General features: G+C 47.9%; 1 protein-coding gene across 2 annotated transcripts in view; it reads left to right on the plus strand.

The window, feature by feature from the left end:
* CSMD2 (CUB and Sushi multiple domains 2) overlaps positions 1-22,885 on the plus strand; it is a 285,979-nt gene that overhangs the window by 163,129 nt on the left and 99,965 nt on the right. Inside the window, exons 13-15 of one of the 2 annotated variants that reach the window (XM_061360820.1) lie at positions 3,306-3,418; positions 9,967-10,149; positions 21,668-21,994. In XM_061360820.1, the coding sequence (XP_061216804.1) occupies positions 3,306-3,418; positions 9,967-10,149; positions 21,668-21,994 (623 nt within the window). The remainder of the gene's footprint in view (positions 1-3,305; positions 3,419-9,966; positions 10,150-21,667; positions 21,995-22,885) is intronic. The other variant, XM_061360821.1, reaches the window with a different exon arrangement.

Below are 22,885 nucleotides of genomic sequence, written 5' to 3' on the forward strand. Positions count from 1 at the left end.
CACGTTTGAGTACTTCAGGAAATCCATCTCTTGGCAATCCTGCTCTGAGCAGTGCAGCTCAGTGCTGCAGGCACGGAGTTTCGTGGTACGGCCCTGCCAGTTGTGCAAATAGCCAGGAGAGCATGAGAGCAGCGCAGAGTGTGAGTTGTGCATAGGAGTGGGAATGTGAAGGTTGCTGCTGCCTCAGCTTCCTGGCACAGGTGAGCTTGGAGTTCCTGCAGGTAATTTGCTCCGTATTTCGGGGCGCAGTCGTGCCTTTGACTGTGCTCAGTTGCTGACCGCTCCTGGAAGCGCAGCTGCTTGCGCTGTTGGGCTGAGGTTTGCCTCTTGTGAGTGGAGACGTGAGCCAGTGCTGCTTGTCCAAGTGTCAGATGCCTCGAGGGTGCTTGCAAGGGCAGGTGCTGGAGCAGAAGCAGGGAAAAGTCACGGTGACTTTGGGAAGGAATATCTGGAGTGGTGAATGGGTTGGGGCCAGGGCCGCCAGCATCCAGCTGCATCTGAACTTGAAAGCTGCCCTTTTTTCCCTATCTAGTACAAAACATAGAAAAGCAAACAGGTCTCCAAAAGCTGCTTCAGCAAAGCTCTTGTGCTCTTCCCACCCGGTGGAGTTGGGAAGAGTTCCGGTGGTTTTGAATTCCTCCTCTCTCTCGTTTTTCCTGGTGAATCATCTCCCTCTTCCATTTTCACTTCTCGTAATGTTTGCTTGTCTTCCCCAAGCCTGTTTCTCTGAGGACTGTTTTGCTGTGCGTTTCTTCGCAGAAGATGAGCACGGGTGCTCAGGTCAGGAACTCTAACCTGTAGATAAGTATGGAGTGATTATTGCAGAAGTGTTTGTAATTGCAGTGTCACAGAACATTTCACAGCTGATTGGTCCAAATGTGCAAATTGCTGCCAGGGGAGTGGTTGGTAATGACTTGCTGAAATGATCCCGCATTCCATCTCTTTGCCTAAAGCCCGTGAAGGTTTTCCCAGACCTCATTTTAATCATTCCTCATTTTCTCACTCTGTATCAGCCACTCAACACCTTGCCCATGGCAGGGGTTGGAGCTGGGTGAGCTTTAAGGTCCCTTCCAACCCAAACCAGGCTGAGATTCTGTGACCTCTGTTAGGCATGTGAAGACCACAGAAATACTCTGTTTGCCATGAGAGTCATTGGAAGACCATGGACAACTTCTCTCAGCATTCACTGCCCTCTTGGCTGCTGTAATTCCATGTATCAGATATATCCATTGGATGCAAGTCGGGTTTTTGGAGAACTCGGCATCCTGTCAAAGATAGGCGTTGCAGTTTTCTTGCTGCTCTTCATTTATTCTTGGCTAGTCAAGAGGAACTCGGTCCTGCGGCCTTTCAAATCAAGAAATACTCTTGAATCCACTTGCATAGCAGCTGACGTTATCCCAAACGGAGGTATGAAGGACCATTTGTTTCCAGTCTCACTCTCATCCCTGTAAAATGCATCTCAGAGAACGTAACAGATTGTTAGGCTGAGCTTTCTGACTTGCAGAGAGGATTTTATTCCTGAAAGTAACAAGCACCCAAATCAATCATTCAGCTTGTTATAGAGGAATGGGAAAGCATGAACAAACCTCTGAAGGTTTTTCTCTTGGTTATATTCCTCATTCCTGCCTGGCTGTTGCTTAAATGACTTGATAAGAATCAACAATAGCACTTCTTCTGCACTCTGTATCACGCTCCCCGGATGCTAAACAGTCATTAAAACAAGGTTATTTCTTAATTTACCTGCACTTTGGGATCAATAATATTTCTGATGCTGCTCAAAACCATAGCAGAGTGAGGGTGGGGGCAGAGCTGGGAGAGCTTTGATGGGCTTGGGTGATACGAGTGTGATTTCAGGCAAAAACATGCTCCAGATTCCATGGGCAGAGCTTGAGCAGAGGCTGGTTTCAGGGCTACAGTGGTGCCCAGTGGGTGTGTGACTGGTGAAAGTCTCTGGAATGAGGAAGGGAGTTATGTGCATGGCAAGGTTGGGCCCGTTTAGCAAGGCTGTTGGGAAGAGCCCGGCACGTAGCCAGGGTTAGGAATGTCAGGCAGGTACAGTGAGTAGCACAAGCCTTGAAGCAGTCATTTCACTTCATCCTGAGCAAATGGCAATTGGCAGAGCAGCCAAACCAGCTCCGATTACGCAGGAAACTGGGAATTGCACCAATTATGCCTAGAGGTTGCAAGTTACATTTGTTCACAGGGTGCTGTCAACACACAGCTGCTGGGTTTCTGCCCTTGCAGTACTGGGCTGCAGTAACTCTGCCGTCAGAGCTCGGGGATCAGTCTCATCCAGGAGTGTTTCAGGTGCTGCTGCTGTACCTGAGAGCGGCGCCAGGCAGAAGGCACAGGACTCATACGCATGCATGGAGACGTGACAACAGGCAAACCCACCTCTCTCCTTGCAGGAGCTGTGCTTAAGGGAATTTATAGATTCACCACATGTGATACCTTACACACAGTGTAATAACAACACTTAAACTGGCACCAGGACAGACACTGCAACACTCGCAGTCCTGCAACAAGGATCCCTTCCCATGCTCCGCTGCTGTGGTTTGGGCAGAGAAGCTGTGCTCAGCCTCCACCTGTGCTCCTGTGGATGGGGATAAAACTCTCTGTTGAACCACAACGGGGTGCTTAATGCTGAAGGCTGAATGAGCCACACGTGGCTCATTTGTACGGGTCTATTGATGATACTGCTCCAAATCCCTTCAGCTCTCCTAGGGGTATCCTTGGAGGCAATGTCCCCATCATCCCCTACTGCTGCTGCCTGGAGTAGTGGCACTTTTCAAGGGCTCCCAGGGCATTCAGCAGATTCAAGGCTGTGCCTTGTCTTCTGGGGAGCCTTGTGGAAACTCGGGTGTCAGGTTAGAAAGGTAGCAGGGGATGTGCTGAAAGTGGATGTTTGTGATACTGGAAATGAAGGCAGGTGATTCAGTTACCGGGGTCTGGGAATTCTGTTTGCTTATGTTTGGTTTCAGCACAAGGAAATCGCTGCTGTTGCTGCTGGATAATATATTGTAATAATGGCATGAAATGATTACAGTGATGATGAAGATAACTCCCAGGCTCTCAGCTGTGGTAGGAGACTGTTTAGGTAGCACGCAGAAACATACTGAGAGGCTCATCAGTCATGAAGATCTATCAGGTTTTTGGACAGTGTTCTGTTTGGGGGTTGTTATTAATTGCGTTGGCATTGCTCTTGTTTTCTGCTCCTCCAGAGGTATATGTGGCCTTTATTTTGGTGCGAAGATAACTTTGGGGACGCATGCAGGCTGTTTACTTGTTCTTATTTATCTCTGCAGCTTGACAGGCACCACAGTGCCTGATCTCATCGTCAGCACACACCACCAGATGTGGCTCCTCTTCCAGACAGACAGTGTCAGCAACTTGCTGGGATTCAAAGCAACGTATGAAGGTAAATCCAAGCCCGTACCTCAGAATTTACCTGGTTTAAAAGGAGCAGGGATGAGATGGGTGCAGCTGTTGGGGAGAACACAAAGATGCTGCTCTAAATATATCGAAGCTCTGCAGATTTTTTTCCCTAAAAGTGAAGCTTTGTTCCAGTAAGAACAGCTTTCCTGATCCCTTTTCCACGGAAGCAGGCCGGGTGGGTAATGTTTCGTTGCCATTTCATCTGCTTTGTTGGAAAAGAGGTGGTGAATTTCAGCTGATGGCAACAGACTGTGTCTGCAAGAGAAAATAGATCAAGTAATGGGTGGTTCCAGGAGCGGGGTGGTATCGACTGCTTTAAACTTTGCCTAGTCTGGAGTAGTACCAGTGAAATAGAAGTCAGTGCTGGGAGCTTTCGAAAGAAGCTCATGAAGTGCATTAGGATGTGAATGCTGAAGCGTGTCATAAGCCCCTGCTTTTGCTGCTGTCATAGGTATTTGCAAAGGTAGAGAAGGTGGGATGGTGAAGTATTCCTTCTAACTCACATCAGTGCCTGGGGATTCAGGCTGAAGCTTTTCTTAGGTTCCTGCTTTGGGTTTCTGTATTTTCCCAGATATTTCCATCTCGTGTGTCCACATTTGGGGTGAGCACCAAGGATGGCTTACTCTTCTGGCTCTGATGCCTGAAAGTCAGCACACAAACCTTCACCCAGACATGGGGGCTGCTCTGAAACATCTGAGTACCAGCAGCTTCCACTGACATCAGCAGTAACATTTCAGTCTGCTCCTTTCAAGGGTCCTGGGTTCCCATTAGTGTTCACTCATTCCTAAAAACGTTTCTCTGGGATGTGCCATGTTTCAGGGAAGTATCAGTTGTGTTCAGGCCAGGCCCTGCCCACCGTAGTGCTGCTGATGGATGCTACGTTAGGAGTCTGGAGGGACCTGACCTCCAGAAAAGCAAACTGGACTAAATGCAGTCAGGCTGAGCAGTACCTTGGAGGGGGGACTGGCTCATGATGCTGCAGTATTTGAAGGATGGCAGGACCAGGTCAGCAGAAAAGGGGACAGATAAGAGATAATGGCATTGAAAAGGAAAGGCAAATCCAGCCAGATTGTCTGGGGAGCATCCTAATGGTACTGTCAGTCTCAGCGGCTGTGAGTGCTCCAGTGTGAAAGCTTTGCTGTCTGCAATGCTGGGCTGTCTGTCTCCTGCCACGTCTGTCTGTGGGTGATTGCTGGCAGCTTGGCAGCACGTGCTGCCGCACCCAGCCCTGCTCTGATGGGTGGAAGCGCTTTCCAGCTCTGCTTTGAGGTCCTGTCTGCTTTGTTAGTGTCGTCCCAAGGGCAATGTGGGCTTATTCGTTCAGTCTGTTGATAAATCTTCAGTTTACCCTATACTATAGTACATAAAGATGCAAAGCACGTGATTTAAGGACTTCCTTACACTGTTGTTCATCTTCTGTGAACTCTGGATCTATGAGGAGCGTGACTTCTCCCTCCTCTGACTTGCCCTGATGTTATTGGTACTTGATCTATAGCAAGGCTGAGCTGCTCTTGCTCCCTCTGACCTCAGTGCTGGGTTTGGGTACCGCCATTATCATTCATGGCTTGTAGTCCTGTTGCATGGAGATGCCAATGTCAAATGTGCTTCTCCCTTCCCTGCTTTACCCGTGCTGCTGCTGCCTGTTCAGCTGTACGCTTCAGTGTCCATAACCTCCTAGAGAAGGGAAAAAGGGGGTGTTCTGACGCTGCTGGCCCCTGTGGAGCCTTACAGGAGGGACATTTCCCAAGGATCCTCTGTTCTCTGCATGTATTAGGAGTAGAGGCTGCTCTTTGCCCATCGTTCAAATCTCTTCTGTTTTTCTGGCCATCTTCATGGGTTTTTGTACAGCACCTCACTGACCTTGAAGAAAGGATTTGTGCATGAACAAAGAAACACTCCATGCCTGAGGCCCATGTGGTGCTATCCTGAGGTTAAGCAAACCTCCCATCAGCCAGGCCATAAAACTCTCTTAGTTTTTGCAAATGCTTTGAGTTACAAAGCAAGAGACATTTAAGTAAGAGGCAATTAGCACTTGCCAAATACATTATGAAATTATACACAACTTACTAACAAGTTTCAGTATCAGTTTTATGACCATGCTTCTTCCTAATTGCGAGGGGAAAATTACAGCTAATGGAGCTATATAAAGTCAAGACCAAAAATCTGCCTAGTACAAGGGCAGAGTATTGCTTATAGAGTATGTTTAAATAGCCATCTATCCTAAAACATGTGAGTTTTAGTGTTCATTTGAAGTATAGTGCAATCATAAAGCCTGTTGCTGGGGCTGAAGCAGTTATGCCCAAGAGATTTATTGCTGCACAGGCTCAAGGACCTGTTGGAAGGACCATGCCGAGGAGGGCAGTATGCCATCACATTTGTAATGGAGGGTTCCCAAGAAGGGGGAGCCAGCCAGGTCCTTTTGCTCCACTTCTGAGTAAAGAGAAAGGAAGAGGACACAAAGCACAAGGAATCTGGATTCGCATTTATCCAGATCTGCACTGCAAGATGGGATGTGTTTGGAAGAAATGCTCAGTGTGACAGCATTGATTTTCAATTAAGCCATGTCAGTCTTTACCAGCTGAGGATCTGGCTCATTAATGTTCATGAAGATTACTTCTAAATCTGCCATGTCTCAACTGCAGCCACTTGCGTCCTTTTAAGCAGACGTTCTCTCATAATGGTGAACAATGGCTTGGGACTTCCAGTGCTTGTCACAAGAAATTTGTATTAAGCTCCACTTTGCCAGAAAAGTCTTTTCTTTCTCACAACTACAGCGGCCCAATTGATGCTGCAGTTTCCTGCTTGACTTGTGAGAGGGTGCACAGCCTCCTGGGGCCTTATCTTCTCCCTTCTTCCCTTTAATCTCAGCTGGCTCCTTCCCCTTGGAGCTGGTGCCTTCCACAGCCATGGAAATGGCTCTTCCAAAGTTCCCAGCTCAGCCGGGCCCCCTGGCATGCGGCCCTGACTTGGGTTAGCCTAGTGACGTGCTCGCAGGTTTCACCAGGAAGCCCAGGTAGCTTTCATTGATTACCTGTAGTTATCATTACTTCCTTTGTTAGGTTCTCCATTACCGAACCCCCCAATAGTGTTGATGGTGGAATTCTGTCAGAAAACCTTCAGGTGTTCATATCCTTCCTGCTCTGCTTTTCCATTAAATGTATTGACTCATGTCATAAAACACAAGCGCTGAAATACTGCTGAGCCAACAGGCACGAAGGCTTTTAGCTTATGATGGGTTGACTTGAACTGCTCCCAGGGTCACATTCCTTGTATTTAAATCTTGTATAAACCTCAGCAGGAGTGATCTGATGTTATGCCATGGGGTTTTAATGAACCTGCTGGATTCAGTTTGTGCATTTACCCTGCACAAGGGTTTTAGATCATAGAATGGTTTGGTTTGGAAGGGGCCTTCAAAGATCATCTAATCCAACCCCCTGCCAGGAGCAGGGATACCTTTCAGTAGACCTGGGGATGTGGCAGAGATAAGCAGAAAGGGCCTTTCCTTCTTAGCTTATCCCCCATCCTCCTTAGAGGATTTCCTCTTTAGATCCTTTTTTCCTCATTGTTGGAATCAACAAAAAGAAGTAGGCAATAGGAGCACCCTGGTCCCGATTCCTTCGGATACGTACCTAACACTGTTAGCTTTCAGTAGTTTAAGCAAAATTAATACATGCATGAAATAATGTGTGTGAGGTTAAGTATCTTCCTGGGGGTCCTTTCTGCCTGGGGGGAACATTTGGTGGTTTCCTCCTGTGTGGTCTCTGAGTGCCCACAGATCCCACATCTTATGGATGGTTTTTCCAGGAAGCGGAGTTTTCCTGGCGCGGGGCCTGCTTGCAGCTCCAGACCTCTCCTTTTGCTCCAGAACCGAGCCAGGCAGGAATGGAAATTCCCACCAAACCCCTTGAGAAGGGTGGCCTAAATCCAGGGTGCCTGCAGTGCTTCTGTGCAGATGTGTATGGGAGGTTCCTGCTCTCATTACTCACACTGGAAGTGTGGGCTGCTGCCTCTGCACTGAGCAAAGGGACCCAGTTTCCCACCCACCACCAGAAGACAAATAGCATAAATAGCTGATGAAAGAAGTCTGGTGAAATACCTTCTGTTAGAAAAGGCTGTTTTGTCAAAATCTCATCTGCATGATATAATATTTGATGGAGGAGTTCTGAGAGACTCATGTCAACTTGTTTCATTTTACTAATGTCAAAATACTTGATTTAGATGTTCTTGTTTAGTTTTGACTTTTATTATTCTAATGTGGAAGTGCTTTTACTTTAAACATTCATCAGGAGAAACGTTTCAGCCTTATTGAAGGAATGTGGCTTGATATTTCTGAATCATTCATTTTGGGGATTTCTGCCCTGCTATTTAATGCATTTTCCTATGTGTGAACAGAAATGTAGGAGCCAGGGGATTTTCTCAGGACAGAAATTCTGTTTTCTGACCTCTGTGCTGGAATCAAACCTGCAGCCTTTGTTTGCCTGCTGCCAACAAGGGCATCGTGTGCACAGTGGAGGATGTGAGCTCTAGTTCTTATTTCTCTCCCATTCTTAAAGTGTGATTTTCACTCTGTAGAGGTGTTCCAGCTGGGCTCATGGAGTGTGACAGAAAAGGACTCCACAAGCAAGAGGGGAGCCCGGGGAGGAGGAGACCATTCAATCCCCACCTTGAGAGCATCTGCGCCACCTTTATTCTTTCTCAGCAGAGGGTCGAAGGGACTGATGTTCCCTGGGGGCTCTGTGTTGTCTCAGCCTCTGGTCCTCATTTCACAAAAGCAATGAATTCTTCAAACACTTGTGGCTCCCTTTGGCTCCTGCAGGAGCTGGAGCTGCTTTGCCTGTTGGTCTGCAGCTCCTGGCTGGAGTTTCCATGGCCACTGATGCAGGTTTAGCCTTGCTGAACCTAATGGCAAAACTCCCACAGGCTTTAGGGCTCCCTCCCTGGAGTCAAGTGCAGCAGGAATGTGGTGAGTGTCTGTTCAAGAGTTTTGAGCCTCTGAATGTGAGGGTGTAGCCTTCTGCTCCCCCTGGCTCCATCAGTGCCGGGTACAGGGTGGGCCAGGAGGTGATGTGTGTTAGCTTCCGACCAAGCATCAGCAACCGGGGTGGTACCAGGGCATTCAGCATTCGCTTCCCGTGGCACCCAACATCACAGGCTGCAGTGATGGCAGGCGCTGGAGGCACTGGGTTCTGGGCACCCTGCAGGACAGCTCAGCATGGGTGCTGCTTGCTAATCCTCTATTTCTGCACTTCCAGGTGTGGGAAGGAAAGGAATAACAGAAATCAGCATTTGAAGGCTGCTGGCTTGTAGCAGAAAGTGTTATCAGTTTCTTATGTCTCTGCCAGGACACAGTGATGGATGTTTTCAGCCATGCACGCTACCCTTTGATCCCCCCCGTGACAGGAGGTTGGAACTGGATGTGCTTTATGGTTCCTTCCAACCCAAGCCATTTCGTGATTCTGTGATACCTAAATCCTGGCCAACTGTTTTCACTGACAGGCAAAAAGACCTAGTTCCTGATAAGTTTAGTATTAATATTAATCTATGCTAAATTATTTTGGGGATGCTTCATTACCTGGCAGTGACTTTTTAGTTCAGGATGCATGCAGCAATAGCAGAGGCTAGGTGCCTTGTTGTGGCTTCTATTCAAAATACACCTGTATCTAAGTTGCCTCAAGTCAGAATAATAATGAGGTGCTTGTTGTTACTCAAACCAAATTGGAATATTAGATGGAGTCATGCAAATCTTGGATTATGCAGTTTTCCTCTGTAAAGCAAATGTCATAAAAGAAGCTTCCAATTTGGTGTAAGAAATTGAAAATGGGGAGAAAAGACAGTGAGGCTGATCATAGATGATGGGGATAGAAACGAGAACGTGGAAGATGAGATGAATGTGAGGCAGATAACGTGGGAGCACGAAGGAGGCTGCGAAGGAATGAAGCTTTGCAGCGCAGTGATACAGAGCAGGGAGCCCTTCTGAGATGAAATTGGACAGAGCGGAAGATAACAGAAAATTGTGTTCATGATTTATTTGAAGTCAAAATACAAGTGCAGGGAGAGATTAACGGTGTGTTTCTGTGCAGGAAGGTGGCAGTTGTCTGCTTCGGCACCACAGGCAGAAACATGGGGAGGGAGAGACAGGAGATGTGGGAATCCGGCAATCACATCCAACTGCGTCCCCTTTGCCGGTCTTGTTTAGGGAGACGTGGTCTTCACAAGAGGTCCTTGAAGTGGATACAGAGTAGGAGCTCCTTGTGCAGCTGTATTTTTCATTCAGCTGGGATTAATTCAAGGATGAGGAAGCAGTTAGGCTGTTAGGAGGGCCTCTCAGTGGTAAGGTCCATGTGCTGTGGCTGTGTTCTGCGCTGCTGCAGGCCCCCCTCCCACGGAGGACAGTGCTGGGGGAGCCGGCTCCCCCCTGGGATGCGATGCTGGAGCGCTGCCAAGCAGGATGCAGCACAGACACAAGGCAGGTATTGCACCAGCTCTGTGTCAGAGCCTTCTCCCATGCAACTTCTGTTTTCTCTTTTTCAGAGATTGACCAAGGGAGCTGCGGTGATCCCGGGATCCCAGCCTACGGCAGGAGAGAAGGATCCACCTTTCGCCATGGGGACAGTTTGAAGTTTGAGTGCCAGCCTGCCTTTGAGTTGAAGGGACAGAAAACAATTACCTGCCAAAAGAGTAGCCAGTGGTCTGCTCAGAAACCAGTTTGTGTTTGTAAGTCAGTGAGGAGATGGCTCTCAAACACCGTGTGGTGAGGTGGTGGTGTAAAGAGGATGTCTGTGCTCTGTGCTTGCTACCAGGGATAGGCAGGTTCTTGTGTTCAGATAGCTTCTGGAGAGAGAGCAGGGCTTTGGTGTCTGAGACAGGAGGCACGGGCAGGGGCACACACAGAGAAATGAATGTAAAACTTCATTCGATTCCTCCCATTTAACTGCCCTTCATTATGTGACGGTGTGCAGGCTCCCTGCCGCCGGGCCTCAGGTTTTAATTTGTTGCATGAGTTCTCAGCAGAAGCAGGATGCTGTGCTCTCAGGAGTGACTTAGGGATGCAATTTTCAGATGGAAATGGGAGCTCCATGTGCAGTTCCTCTTGGGTTTTAATGGTCTCAATGTCCTTTGAAGATGCACTGGTCAATCTGCTTTATTGTATTGACTGAACCTTCACTCAGAAGCCGTGCTGTATTTGGACATTACCAAAATGCATGAAAGTACATGTATTTTCCTCAGTTTGGTGATAAGCAGACTCTTGTTTTTGTCTCATCTCTATTTAGTGGGATATGTTAAAGTCTTTGAACAGATGCTGTGGTGTAGGGGAGCGAGACTGAACCTGACAAAATAATAGGGAAGGAAAATTGAGTTGAGTGACAGAGGACAAAAATGTGGGGAAAATGGGTATATAAAACCCAGAAATGTTAATTTTTAGAAGCGTGTTGGTGTGAAATAAATTGATAGGCTGGTGTTGAATACTGCAGTAGGAAACGCTCCTTTGTAGTGTGGCAGGAGTTGATATGTGCCAAAGAGATTGCACAGCGTAGGGAACAAACCTTGTTGCTCGAGAGCTGGATGTGGGTTCCTCAGGAGCTGAGGAAGCAGAAGCTTTAGCATCCCTACACTGGTGGTTTATGGGAGGCTGTGAGAAACAATCACACAAGGGCCTGTCTTTAAAACACTTACTTAAGCTCTGAGCATTTGAGAAATACCTATCTGGGGAAAGCAAGCGATTGCTTTGTGAGTTTTGCTTTCCCCAGATGCCACAAATCCCCTCCTGCTTGGTTTTCTAAGCAGAGCAACTAAAGGTGCTGATGAGGGAAATGGATTTTTCCTGGTTATTTTTGGGGTGGGAAGTGTTAGAACATCCCTGTGCTAACGTCAGAAGTTGGTGGGGTTTTTGTTTCCCAGAAGCTCAGATGAATTTGAGCAGCTGAGGTTTTGCTTGAGTTTCTTGCTGGTAGCTTGCAGCGAGATTGAACCTATAGTTTGTGCCCATTATGGGAGTGTTGGTTCATAATAGTATAGAAAAGAGACCTTCCAGTAAAGTAGGGTTGATTTTTGGTAAGTAGCTACTGAACTAGGGCACCAAATACAGCCCCAGTCCACAGGCCATGCAAAGCACAGCACAGGCATGAATCTTTTGGTCAGAGTAATTCTATTATATTCTGTTCTCTGTGGTCCTCCAGTTTTGGATATGTACAAATCAAGAAGGCGGTAGGTAGTGGAAAAAGTCTTCCATGGGCCTCTCTCTACCTTTGCTCCCCTCTCTTCATTCTAGACAGCATCATATTTGTTTGCACGAATCAAGAGAAGTTACACGGCAAAACGTGTAACCTGGTGTGAAATCTGTAGTGGGATTAGCAATAACTCTGTAAATATTGGGAGACCGGTAAATGCATTGGGCATGAGGTGGGAAAATCAAGTAACTGATTTATGTGCTGCTGGTTGGAATATGCAGACAATTCAGTGCTGCTGATTCTGGCTGCAAACGCATGACAAATGCAGATGGAGATTAAACAGTGCACTGTGGTGTATCCTGCTGTCCTGAGCAAATGATTTATGAGCAGACAGAATCTGTTGTGGAGAACTCATTTCCTGGGGCTTCGATGACAAAGCAACACAAACCATTTAAGTAATGCATCTGCTTGTTGCAACGGGTTCTTAATTCGTGACTGTGCCTTCATGATAACAAACCTTCCATCTTCATCCTCTTTGTTGTCATTGCATCCCTTTAACTGTCCAGCAGCACGTAGGGTACTTGAGAAACTTTGCAAGACCTCCTTTGTGCATGTCGTCTGCAACCCCTTACTAGGCAAGGTACCCCTGGCCCTGCTGTGTGTGTTCAGATTGTCTCTGATGGCCTGAAACAGCTACACTGGAGCCTGGGAACCTGTAGTACTGTAGCTGGATTGGGTGGCACAATCATCCATCTGTCTGTGCTCTGAGCTTGGTGTCTTGCTTTGGTGCAGTGTGGATGTCGGGGTTGATGGCTGGATACTGAAGACCTCTTTTTCTCCCTACACTGCAACACCTCATAGTGCTCACATCAGCTCTGTAGTTGACTGTTGTTCACTCTGACACTTGCATTTTCAAAGTTACAGAACTGTGCTATCTGTCAAAAGCTAAGGCAGTTCTCATAACCCAGGATAACCTGAGCCATTGCTTTCATACAGAGCTATGTTCAGTTTTGAAGCCTTGAAGGACAGCAAAATGGGCTTAGGAGATGTCAGGCGGATAAATGCTACCTAAGGAAAACCATTGTGCTACTTAGATGAAGTTTGTGCTCTGATGGTAATAACTCATAAGGGAAATAATATTCAAACTGAAGTCTACAGTTACCTGTGGCTGAGATTATTAGGTTTATGAATGGGGAGCCAGCCCATAATTACAGCTATAACAGGAAGCTGGTGAGCTGTTCAGTTACTGCAGTGAGAATGATGAAGGTGTGGATAGACATAGTCGGGGAGCAGGGTGTTTTGGGAGTGCCATAACTTCCAAATACATGGCTGGAATTACTGTTTAAACATACTCCTCTATAGCAGGGGAACACTCATTACCTGATTTTATGTGAACTATTGCACTGGAAAGCCCTGCTACAAAACATCTTCTATAACCAAAATTTGTTTCACGAGGTATGTGTTTTTGCCAAGGAAAGGAAGAGCTAGCATCCCCTGTGGGGGACAGTGCTCTCGGAGGGTTTCTGCAGGGCTCAGTAAGTCTTACTTACAAGGTTCTTTGCTACTCTCCTCCAGCAGCTTCCCTTCCCTTCCCTTCCCTCCTCCTCCTCCTGCAGCCCTTGCCCCTGGGGGCCTGTGACCTACAACTCCTGAGGTTTCTATCCTTGCACCTTTAGCTGAATGGTTGACTCGCGCCAAGCAGTGCCGTCACTTGATGTGATAGATGATCATGATATGAACTGTCATGACAATATATATCATTTGTAACCATCTCGCTGAATAAAGGCAAAGCTTTTGCCTCGTTTTACCTGTCCTCTGCCAGTTGGGCTGGGAGAGTCTGTTCTGAAACCTGCTGAATTTCTGACCCAGGTTTAGCTCGTTGAGCTCAGACTTGCAGACTTGAGGTTTTCTGGACCCGTCCCATGTTCTGAGGGTAAATAAACCAGAGTGAAATAAAGCAGCATTTTGTATGCACTGGTCACAGCGCATCAGGCAAACGGGGGAGGGAGGTTTCTGCACTGACCTGAGGGGTGTTTGTTTGGCGTCGCTTGACTGCAGCTCCGTGGAGGCTGGGGATGAATGTGTGTGCAGAAGTACATGCACACGTATGTTCATGTGGAGGGGCTGTAGCTTGAGTTGTGCTGCTTCAGAGCACTTCTGGACTCCTCCAGACACTTTATGTCCATTGATATAGTAGTCATTACAGGGCTCTTGGTCATGCCCTGGTCTCGCTTTGGGAGCTTCTTTAGTTTCCAGTGACTTTCTTTTTGTTGTGTTATCATGAGTGCATTTTGTGTTATAACCTGCTTAGAGCAGTAGTCATGCATAATACTCCTCTAAGCAGAACAGAAGGCATTTCCCTAAGCATTTCCAATTGAAATTATGTTAAATGGTGTTTTCTTCCCTGGCTTTGGAGCAGATGTTAAGTTTTCTTCCCTTCTTCTTCACTTGAAAACCTCAGCCACAGCCCATTTCCCCTGGCCGAGCTGCACACGGTCACTGTGCTGTGCAGAAGCCAGCAGCAGCCCGATGCCACCACTGCTGGAGGCTGTGCTGGCTCCTTGGAAATGGGGCATTCACTCTCTTGGACAAGCTGAGCACCAGCGAAATCCTTTGTGTCGTTGAGAGTTGTCTTTGAGCTGGCAGCAGCAGGAGGTTGGCACAGCTCAGGATCCCCATCACCGTGCAGGTGTACGGCACTAACACAGTCGTAGAATCCCAGCCTGATTTGGGTTAAAGGGACCTCAAAGCTCCTCCAGCTCTAACCCCTGCCACGGGCAGGGACCCCTTCCACTGGAGCAGCTTGCTCCAAGCCCCTGTGTCCAACCTGGCCTTGAGCACTGCCAGGGATGGGGCAGCCACAGCTTCTCTGGGCACCCTGTGCCAGCGCCTCAGCACCCTCACAGGGAAGAGCTTCTGCCTAAGAGCTCAGCTCAGTCTCCCCTCGGGCAGGTTCAAGCCATTCCCCTTGGCCTGTCCCTACATCCCTTGTCCCAAGCCCCTCTCCAGGTTTCCTGCAGCCCCTTTAGGCACTGGAGCTGCTCTCAGGTCTCCCCTTCAGGAGCCTTCTCTTCTCCAGGCTGCCCCAGCCCAGCTCTCTCAGCCTGGCCCAGAGCAGAGCTGCTCCAGCCCTCGCAGCATCAGTCATCCTCATCAGGCATTTTGATTTTGTGGGGTTTTCCATTCTTTTAAACATCTGATTTTCCTTAATAACAACATAAAATCTCTCTTCTCCTTGGTGCTAATTACTCCTTTTTTTTTTTTTTTTTTTTTGTTAATCCCATACCAGCCTATTGTATCTGCTGCATAATCTTAGCTTGTCTTCCAGACATCACAAATGTTAGTTCTGAGCTGGGCTGCTAACCTTTGTGTGCACTGTCTGGTACAAACAGGCAGGATTAGGAGCTGGAAATGCAAAGTGCAGTGGATGTTTTTCCCAGCAATGTACTGAACAGAACCCTGTAATTTCATATCACTTGGCAAGGTTTTCATTTAGCTCTAAATTAAGTTGTCAATTGGTCATTATTTTCTTTCTTTGTTTTTTTTTTTCCTCTTCTTTTCCTACCTGTTATTCACAGCAACCTGTGGAGCCTTCCCGAGGAAGAGTGATTTGGAAGGAAGTGTGTTTTATAAGTTAGCAGTGATAAAAGCATAGTTTGCCATTTAAAAATAATAGCTTTTTAACAGAGAGAGTGGTTAACCTTTGGGGCAGGCTACTGAAGGCAGTGCCTGGCTCTCCATCCTTAGTCATTTATAGATTGGGATGGGGGGTGCTCCTTTCCGAACATCTGTAGGCACCAGGAATTGTTCTGTAGTCAGTACTAAGGAGGTGGATGGTTAAGATGATCACAATGATCCTTTATTGTCCAATAATACTTCCAGAAGGTTTTCTTTTAAAGGAAATGATAGTTGTTTCATTATAAGGGAGGTTTTCAGGCTTTTGAAGTGCAGCATGGGCTCTCATTCTGATGAAACCGGACCCTTTGTGTGCTCTTTTATCCTTCATTCCTCTTACTTTTTGCAGTGCTGATGGAACAGTTTATGTCAGCTCCCAAAATGTTTCTCCCTCCTGCTGTAAACAGGTCTTGTTTTTCCAGCTGGCATTGGACTTGCAGATGCATTTGCTTTGAGTGGATTTTGGAGGAACTGTCAGGATTCCGTTAATTTTCCTTTCCCCACTGGTTTGCGGTGTGTGGCTCTTTGTTTTCTTGCACTTTTCTCTTTTTATACTTTTATGAAGCACCCTGAGATGATTCTCCTGCTGATGAACGGCAGAGGCACCAGTTATCTCTGCTGGGTGATCCGGGACAGGGACTTGGTAGCTAACCTTAACCTCGCAAACCGCGTCAGCTCTGGGCTCTGCAGAGCAGCCATTCGCACCCTGGGTTTCGGCCAAGAACCAGGCTCCGTGCCTGCCGAGGCCACGTCCATGTCTTGGATGGCTTCTGCAACAGATGCGTGTCCTTCAGGACCCATTAACACCTTCTGCTTGCCCTGGATCTTGTTGGGTTCAGAGCAGCAAATCAGTGGTGAAATGCTCTTTATGCTCAGCCTGTTCCCAGGAGCTGCTGAGATCCGGTCTTCCTCTGGCAGCAAGGGAGGCAAATTAAATGAAGGCAGGATTACCATGATCTCTATATACATGAGGGATTTGTAGCTTTTGTTAACAGCCTTGTTTCATGGTTGCAGCCATGTAAGACCATTCCCTTCTTAATTTTAAGCAGGGCACTCTCCCTCAAAGCCCTTGTTCTGCATTGCAGCCCTAGTTTATCAAAGCACTGAGATTTAAATGTTTGCTTAAGCAGGCATATGTGCTTAAGTGCTTGGCTGGGCCCTAGTTGCACCTAAGAGCCTTCTCAGTTGCAATGAATTGAGTTCTGATTGTTCCCCATGAACTCCCAAGGCATTTTACTGGTGTAACCTGCATGTAAAATGCCCATTTCCCTTTCTGTGACTGTAAGAGGGCTGTGTGACCAGCCCAGTCCTTTCTGCTCCTTGAGAGTTCTCTCAAGCTGCACATCCTCCAGCATGCTGCTTGTCAGTTAAGTTGGGAAGTTTCCCTTGGTGTCCGTGTCTGTGGAGAGCGGGATGCGTGAAGCACCTGGGTTGAACCAGAGCCTTGTTTCTCCTTGGTGTGACTGTCAGTGAGTTCTCTCCAGCTCATCTGAGGTGCTCCCAGCCGTGTGCTCAGTGCTGGTCGGGAGGATGGAGTGTATTGGGTTGTCTCCATCCTTGTTATTTTACTGATTGGATCAGTTGAACTGTTACCCTGATAGGGCTTCATGCTGCTATAAATGAGCTGTCCTGTGCCAAGGCATCTGTCCATGTTCCTGACAGCAATTGCTCAGCATGATGGGTTGCCTCTCTTCACATGAGCCTGGATCTGAAATGACACTCGCTGGTTTCATCAGGCCAGGAGATTGTCCCCTTCCCCTTTCTCAATATCCAGAAAACGGGAATATCTTGTGTCTTACGTTGCCACCTTCAGTCTGGTCTGCAGAGGAGTTTCCTAGTGCCTGTTTTACTTCAGTGCTTTCCGTGTGGGGTTGGTGTTTGAGGAAGCTGCAGTGGGGTATTTCCAGCTTGCTGGTGGAGTCCAAGAGTGCAGGTTTCTCTCCAAGGCTCCTTGTGTTGTTGCCCATTAGCAGAATGTCACATGTGGCTGAACCTGCCCACACACCCTCTGCTGCACTTCATCATGGGGTGCAGGTGCTGTAGTTGCAGTTACGTGCTCTGGGGGTGCCTCCCCCTTTGCAGTGCACTGTGCTGAGGCCATGGGGCTGTGTGGAGCTGAGTCCCAGCCTGTTGCAGGAGCAGCTTCCAGGAGATAGATGTGTTGCAGCAGTTGTGGATGGCTCCGAGCACTGCAGCAGCAGAAGGATGCTCTGCTAAACCACGAGGGAGAGGTGCATGGCAAGAGCACTCGACTGCTTTGGGGCTTTTAACAAAAAGTGGCAATTAAACTTTGGGCTTGTGGATGCTGCCACCAGTTCCCAGTGGAGACTGCAGGGAGAGGGAGAGTTCCATGTGAAATAAACAGGCACACAGGGAAGGATCTTGTCTTCAAGCCTTGGAGCACCTCCCGAATAACAGATGGCTGCAGAACGCTGGCAGACAAGCAGCACGATGCTGTCCTGGTGCGGATCAGCATCTTCCAGTAAGTTTTAGGAACTTGTCTTATTCCCAGTAACCCCATCACTGTTCCTGCTGGAGTGGACAGAAATGAAACCCACTTTGGTATTTCAGTGCTCTTCCGTGTGCACAGAGGCTCCTATACAGTCTGGTTTAGGTTCACTGATGATATTTTCGTCAAGGTCTGGTACCCAAAGCCTGCCTGGTTTTCATTCTTCTTAATTTACCTGCTGCCCTGCCCCTGGCAGCCACTCGCTGGCACTGGCAGCTGCTCCATCAGAGTTAGCTGGGGAGTTCTCCCAGTTAGCATCACCTCTAGACTCCTTTCCCTCACCTCCCCCTTGCCCTGTTGGTGCTTTGGGGTTCTAAGAAGGAAGGTGTATCGCGATGGAGATGCGTTTGTTGGAACAGATACAGAAGGAGGAAAATACAGGATATAAAACACTGCCTCACAGCTGGAGCAGTGCCCTGAGCTCCCAGCACTCAGCTGTTTGGGATGTGTGCTTCCCGAGCGAGGCATGCCGGTGTTAACCAGGCTCCTGCTGAGCTCCTGGTTTTCCAGTCCGTCACCAGCTATGCCTAGAGGAGGGATCTTCTTCAAAAGGAAGGTAAGGCAGCAAATCTGCTACTGCCTTCAAGCTCTCTCCCATCGGTCCGAGGCGAGGCTATGGGGATGATACCTGAAAGCTGACAGAGAAGTCAGGCATTTTTATTGTTTCTATGGAGACTGCAATTATCCCAGTGATTCCCTGCTTGGTTTTCAGCTCCTGAACTTGGTGCCCTCTCCCTGGGATCAGCCCTGGTTTCCCATGTGCACGATGAGCTGGAGAGTCTGGGGCCACCAGGCATTTTGCAGGAGAAGCAAGGTGGTCTGTGAGGATGCAGGATCTTCTGAAGGCAGAAGAGAAGAGAAGCAAGTTGTGTTTGGTCTGCCCAGAGAAATGCAGAAGGTGCAGAAACAAGCAGCTCTGCTGGTGAAGAGCTGTCAGATAACCTCCGTGTCCAGCTTGGCCACGAGCATCACACGCTGTCAGGGGACCACAGGGCAGCATCCTCAAGCCACAGCCACGTGTGCACTTGACTTGCTGCCACAAGAAGCAGTGAGCTATTTCTTTGCTGTTTTACTGCTCTGAATGAAAGCAGAATCTTGATAATGTGTGTGATGACTTGAATAAATCCCTTGTACTCGTTCATTAGTGGCATAGGTCTCACTGGTTGTGGTGGGTACTCTGTGTGTACCCAGTTTTGCTGTAGTTTATTCTGCTGTATTTAATAATGGGATTTTCCTTATTGCCTTTGCAGTACTTGATCAGTAACGATAATTATTGGCACGGATCAGTTTAAGTTATAGATGTGACCCTGTGATGTGCACATAACAAAACGGCCTCGTAACATTTAAGAACAATGATGATAAATACTAATGCCTGTCTCTTAGCTGAAGGAGTGGCTGGTGTTCCCAGCTCAGGCATCCTGACGGGCAGGCTGCAGGCAGCAGCACTCACCTCTGCCTGTCACGTTTGCAGTGACTGCTCGCTCCTCAGGGGCTCTTTGTTCCCAACTGTCTCAGATGCACAGAGCAGCACGAGACAGGTAGCGCTCAGCTGCCTTCCTCTTTCCTGGGTCCTGTCCTCTTCCTTTTGATGGCACATTTCAGTGTCTGACATCTACATAAACAGCTTCTGCTTTTATGCAAGTGTCCAGCAAAGCACCTCTGAGAAAGAGGAGGCTGATGTGGATCCTGGTGCAGCCACAGACCAAAAAACCCCTTTCATGTTGAAGAAAAACCTCTCCTGCTTTAAAAGATCAAGAAAATCTTCATATCACAGACACCATGAGCTGTCGGTTGTTGCTTCCTGGCTTGGATGTGTCCGTCTGGGGGTGAAGCCGAGCTCCCCACTGCACGCAGGAGGGCTTGGACACGGTTACCATGGCCATGGGCAGGGGATGTGGGTGTGTGGGGCAGTGGCCTTTCTCCTGCAGCTTGGCTGTCAGCATCACTCGTTACTTTATGGAAGATCACAAGTGTCATTTGCTTCTGTGCAGCGGAGGCTGGCGAGGGTGGGTTTCTGTGTCATTGTGTTTCATCTTAGCAAAGGTTAATTTTCTATTCTTCCCTCACTCTGCTTTTCTCTCTTTTGTCAGCAAGTTCTTTGTTGTTGTTTCACGAAAGGAGCCGGCAGCTCTGTGCTATAATAGCTGTGCTAGCAACCGTACCTCTCTGCTGTGGGCTGTGTGATACTGTAGGTCCCATATGAATGCTGATTTACCCCTTTGATGAGGAGTTCCTACCACTAAGACTTTGCAGCTATTTTCAGTACCTATTCCTAGGCAGATTATACCAAGCTTATGGTGGCAGAATTATTTGACAGCATGCCTTAATATTTCAGCATCTAGTAAAGAACCCAAATCCTGAGGGTATTTTGCAGTTTGCTTTCTCTTTAATCTCTTCTCTTTGTTGCTGAGAGCAGGAAATAGATTGTGTAGCTGTTAGCCTTGATAACGTCATGGTAACGTCCATCTTACTTGATCAGAAACCATTAAGTGTTGAAGGAAGACAGGGAAAATAACAGAAGGAGGGTGAGCATTGAACCAAATAATTGTATAAATGCCAAACTAAACCCAGCCTCATCCTCTGTGCAATGTCCTTTTGCCAGGAATGAGTGAGTTGTGTGTTCCAAGTAATGGATTTTCCCAAGGGTGGTGGTGGGGAAAGAGTTGAGTAAAGCATACGTATGTAAGAGACCAACATTGGATGGGTACTACTCACAAGGCAGCCTTGCTTTCTGGAATGAATGGACCTTGTCAGCTGAAATACAGTATATATTGAAACCCTTGAGAGCTGAAGGGTTCCTCCATGCGCACTGTTCCCCTCAACTTCAGTGGAGAGAGTGGGCTGAATTATTTGCCTGGGGATGGCAGTAGGTTTGGTGCCTCTTTCTGATAAGCTGCCAGCCGGCAGAAGTCAGTGATTTATTTGTGATGGGAAGGGGAAGGTTCCAGCCCACCCGAGCTGCCCCAAGCCCCTTGGGATGGTTCCTGGGCTGCTCCTTGCCTGATGCGGCAGAGTCCTCACCAAAACCAAACAGCTTTTGTTCCCCACTGCCCATTTGGCAGAGGTGTAAACAGCTGCCCAAGGAGACAGAGACAAAGGGAAATCGATTCCCAGCCCGTTCTCAAAAGCGTTGACAATTTATTGCTGTATCAATTATTTAATGCATTATTGTTTATTGCTGTGAAGTTATTTAATGCAGGATGAGCGTAGTCTGAATGTGGGGAGTCTGTCCATGTGCAGTGGGATTGCCTGGCTGCAGTCACACCTGAGGAGCACGGGTGAAAAGCCATATTTAGCCAATAGAAAGTAAGCTAAAAGTGCACTTCTAAAACACACCCTGAAGAGCCTGCACTGTGCTCAGAGTTGCATCCACAGTTACCCAGCACTTGGATGGGGATGCAGCAGAGCCTGGGGGTGAGCATGGGGGGGCAGTGAGCTGATTCCCCACCGCAGGTTTATGTTGTGCCAGCTCATTCAATGCTGATGTTATTTTGCATTAGGTATAGTCCCACATTTGGTTCTTGTGGGGGCTTTCTCTCAGGGACGTGCAGGAGAATCACCTGCAGATTAGCAAATCCCCACCTGCTTGGGTGACGTTTTCTTCCTGCAGCAAAAGCAACCTGTGCTAGGCTGGAAGATGGCAAATAACCCAAAGTGGGACTGGAGACTCTTGAAGTCATGTCTTCCCCATGCAAATAAATCACTGACAGCAGGCAGTGAATGGAGCACTGAGCCCTTCCTTTCTTTACTTGTCTCTCAGAAACAAAGCAACTGGGAATTTGCAGGAATCTCCCAGCTCAGGGGATGAGGGCAGGGGGAAACGTGACAGAGCAGCTTGTAGGAGCTGTGCTGTGTGATTGATGCTGATTTCTTGTTGCAGTTTCCTGCTTTTTCAACTTCACCACCCCGTCTGGGATTGTGCTGTCACCAAATTACCCTGAAGAATACGGAAGCAGTTTGCACTGTGTTTGGTTAATTATAGCTAAACCCGAGAGCCGCATTCACTTGGCTTTCAATGACTTTGATGTGGAGCCCCAGTTTGATTTCCTGGCTGTGAAGGATGGTGGCACTGCCGAATCCCCGGTGCTGGGCACCTTCTCAGGGAACCAGATCCCCTCCTCTCTGACCAGCAGCGGTCACGTAGCCAGGCTGGAGTTCCAGACCGACCACTCCATGGAGAAGAGAGGCTTCAACATAACCTTCACCAGTAAGTGCCCCGTCCTTCCTCCTGGTTTTCATTTCAAGCACTGAGTGTGGTGGAGGCTGATAGGCAAGGGTTTGATCTTGCTAAAACTCCTGCAATTCCCGAGGAAATCCAAAAATTAGGGATTACTTCAGATTTGCAGCTGGGTAATTGAGGATTGGTGTCGAGCTTAGAGCTGATTCTCAGGTTCTTCCTGGCTGTGAAGTTTAAGTGTTGTCCAGCAGTGTGAAAGACACAGTTTGCCCCTGGGTTATCTGTCCTTGGAGCAGCCAGGGTTTCTGTTCTCCCACCAGCCCACAGCTTGCTGCATTCCGTGGGCTTTCTGCTCTCCTCTCATACCTCTGTTCTGCTCACTGGGCTGAGGCCCTGCTTTGTGGGGAGCTTGGCCTATTCCATTTCGGATGCTTGCGTTCACCAGTCAGTCCTGTCACCACTTGCTGACACCTAAAAGCATGCAAGACTTTGGAGATAAAGGGGAACATGTAGCAGTGTCTTAGCATATAAGGCCTTGAAACTTCCACAGAGATATTTGCCTTCACCTAAGTTCAGCCTTCAAATCTCAGATGGATGCTACAGTAATTTTATCCTCATATTGTCCTATAATTTTCTAAAGAGCATTATTAAACCTATTCAGCAGAACTGATAAATGACTTTGTTACAATAGCCTTTAGTGGCACAGCTGAATTAACAGCCCTTGGAGCCATGATTGCAAATCCTCTTTATTCAAAAAAATAAAATCAGAGGTCTTAAGGAATCATTTGCCACACTCCAGCAGGCAGAAGGTTCATCAGGTGAAGTGGGTTGTGTATGGTAGTATCACATAGCCAGGATTGAGCCCTAGATGCTGTGAGGGGCAGACAGCTCATCCCAGAACACTGCTGGTCCCTCCAGTTT

This window comes from Neopsephotus bourkii, unplaced genomic scaffold (genome assembly GCF_033783945.1).
Source record: "Neopsephotus bourkii isolate Nb327-2 ecotype Australia unplaced genomic scaffold, CSIRO-AGI_Nbou_v1 NB_1036, whole genome shotgun sequence".
NCBI lineage: Eukaryota > Metazoa > Chordata > Aves > Psittaciformes > Psittacidae > Neopsephotus > Neopsephotus bourkii.